The sequence below is a fragment of the Pseudopipra pipra genome, chromosome 9 (genome assembly GCF_036250125.1).
Source record: "Pseudopipra pipra isolate bDixPip1 chromosome 9, bDixPip1.hap1, whole genome shotgun sequence".
Lineage (NCBI taxonomy): Eukaryota > Metazoa > Chordata > Aves > Passeriformes > Pipridae > Pseudopipra > Pseudopipra pipra.
The window spans coordinates 25,773,638-25,776,263 of NC_087557.1; the positions used below are offsets into that span (position 1 = coordinate 25,773,638).

A 2,626-nucleotide genomic window follows, 5' to 3' on the forward strand; every position below is an offset into this window, starting at 1 on the left:
TAAATCTGGGGATGGGGAATTCTGCCTTCAAACCTGGTGAGACAGTCTGGCTGGCAGTCCTGTAAATAAATAGCAGCAGCCTGGCCAGTGAACAGGTTAGAATTTTAATTGATTTTTGTTGCTAGGAAGAAAAAATACGATCTCCTAACTCAATGTGCTAAATCAGAATTTCATCTGCAAGGGGTTCCTCTGAGGGAAGACACATTCCATGTACACAAATGGAAATCATCAAGTCCAGTAAGAGCTGCATAGGCAAACCTTACAGGAGTCACCATTCGGTTTTAAGAAAATCATAATAAAATAGAGAGCTTTGGAAAGTGTCACTAAAAATGTAAGACGTGGCAGTGTCACAACAGCAGCACGAGTCCGTTTCTCACCAGTTACAAGACTATAATTTCCTCTTGCCAAAATCCATCCAGAGCCAGAGGAACAGCAGCACTGGTCATGTTGGAAGAAAAAGCTTTATTTTAAAAAAGTCCTTTCTAACAATAGAGGTAATTTTTAAAAATAGTAAAAAGAAGTAGTCAAGTTGGGATTTCTTTTCCTACAGGGAAAGAAAATGATAAACATCTTAAATATTCATTTAAAATCCAGTGAACTTGTTTAGTGGGATTTTTGGATAACTTCCATTCCAGTTACACAGGAGGCACCGGGGGGAGAGAGGAGAAAGCCCATTTGTGAGGGTTCCTGCACCTTACACTGTGCACCCACCTCCTGGCTGTGCTCCTCCTCACCCTGGGGGTGCATTGCTGCAGACAGCATCCCCGGGGCCAGGCTGTGCAGAAGGGCAAGCGTGGGGAGCCCTGCCTGGCAGATGCAGCCAGAGGTGGGGCAGAAAAATAGATCACCTTGCCTCCACTCCAGAACAAGCTGAGAAGGAGAGGAGTTGAGTTCTTCCACACCTGTGTCCGCACACAGCCAGAGGCCAGGGAGCCCTGACTCTACCCCAGCCGGCCCCCACAGCAGGGAGAAGTCCACTTGTCCAGAGATGCTCCTGGGAGCCTGGGGATGTCCAGCCAAGCCCCCTCAAGCCCATCACATGTACCGCTCCAGGCCAGCAGGGAAGTTGGGCTGCCTCATGTAGGTGTTGCTGGAGCCGAACTGGCCGAGGGGTGACGCCGAGAGCCCCAGGAGCTGCTCGCCGTGCTCGGCACAGGCCGGAGGCCGCATGGCCGGCAGGGCCAGTCTGTTGGGAGCCCCGTAGAGCTGCGGGCTGCTGGGCGAGTAGCTGCCCTGCGCCACGGGCAGGTGAGGGGGCGAGGCGGCATAGGGGTAAGCCAGGGTGTTGGGGCCAGCCCGGCCCAACAAGCCGGGGCTGACGGGCTGTGCCTGGAAGCAGGAAGGCTCGGAGCTGCTGGCGGAGCAGGCGGGAGCCAACTCAGCTCCAGGCAAACCCAGGGATGGGTGGCCCAGCTCGGAGGGCGGTGAGGGCTGCAGGGCCTGCTGCCCGCTGATGAGACTGTCGATGCTGAACATCCTGGGATGCTGTGCCGGCGGTGCTGCCCCGGCTGCATAGGGGTGGAAGACAGTGCTGGAGAGCTGGGGGCCGTAGCCAGGCGAGCAGAGGGCATTGGGGTAGGGTGCTGCCGGTGCTGCGGGGCGGCCAGCGGGCGGGGGCGTGAAGGCGCTGGAGTTCTGCATGTAGCCGGGGTAGGTGGTGATGTCGGTGCGCTTGAAGCGCTTCCTCCGGCGCAGGAAGCTCCCGTTGTCAAACATGTCCTCTGCAGCCGGGTCCAGTGTCCAGTAGTTGCCCTTGCCGGGATGTCCGGGCTCCCGGGGGATCTTGACGAAGCAGTCGTTGAGGGTGAGGTTGTGGCGGATGCTGTTCTGCCACTTCTTTGGGTTCTCCCGGTAGAAGGGGAAGCGCTCGGTGATGAACTTGTAGATGCCCCCCAAGGTGAGCTTCCTCTCGGCGGCGTTGGCGATGGCCATGGCGATGAGGGCGATGTAGGAGTACGGGGGTTTGCCCCGCTGCACCGGCCGCTTCCTCCGGCGGCCCCCGGCGGGGGGCGGCGGCTCCTCGGGGGGCGGCGGCGGCGGGGCAGGGCTGCCCCCTCCGCCCCGCGGCTCCGGCTTCACCGGCGGCGCCTGCGGAGACCCCCGGGGCGGCCCGGGGGAGCCGGGGCTGGCCGCGGCGGCGGGGCTGGGCGCCGGCAGCGTGCACATGCCTCGCAGGCAGGGGAAGCCGGCCGCGTTCATATACGGCCCTCACCTTCCTCCTCCTCCTCCTCGGAGAATGGGGGGGAGCGGCGGGAGAAAGAGCCCCCCCTCGAGGGGAGGGGAAGGGGGAGAGGGAGGGGAAGGGGAAAGGGGCTGGCGCCTCGGCAGCTCCCTGCGATGGGGAGGTCAGTCCCGAGCCGCTTGGCAATATATAGGGCGTTCGCCCCCCCGGAGGGGCGTGCGGTGCCGGCCCGCCCGGCCCCTCTCCCCCGACGGGAGGAGGAGGTCCCCGGGGAGGGGTCCCGACTCCCACGACTAAATCCCCCAGCCTCTCCTGGGGTTCGTTCTGCAGCCGTGCCCCCGAGCGGTCCCTCCCCCAGGGGTCCCGGGGCCAGCGCTGGGCCGGCCCCGCTCCCGGCCCTGATCCGCGGCACTGCGCTTTCCTCGGAAGAGGTGTTTCCTCCCA

General features: G+C 61.8%; 1 protein-coding gene across 1 annotated transcript; it reads right to left on the bottom strand.

Annotated features, from left to right (window-relative positions):
• Positions 1–473: 473 nt before the first annotated feature.
• On the bottom strand, positions 474–2,199 carry FOXE3 (forkhead box E3). Its single transcript, XM_064664010.1, has one exon. It carries the CDS (start codon positions 2,197–2,199, stop codon positions 1,036–1,038), a length of 1,164 nt encoding a protein of 387 aa, XP_064520080.1. The 3' UTR covers positions 474–1,035.
• Positions 2,200–2,626: the final 427 nt, after the last annotated feature.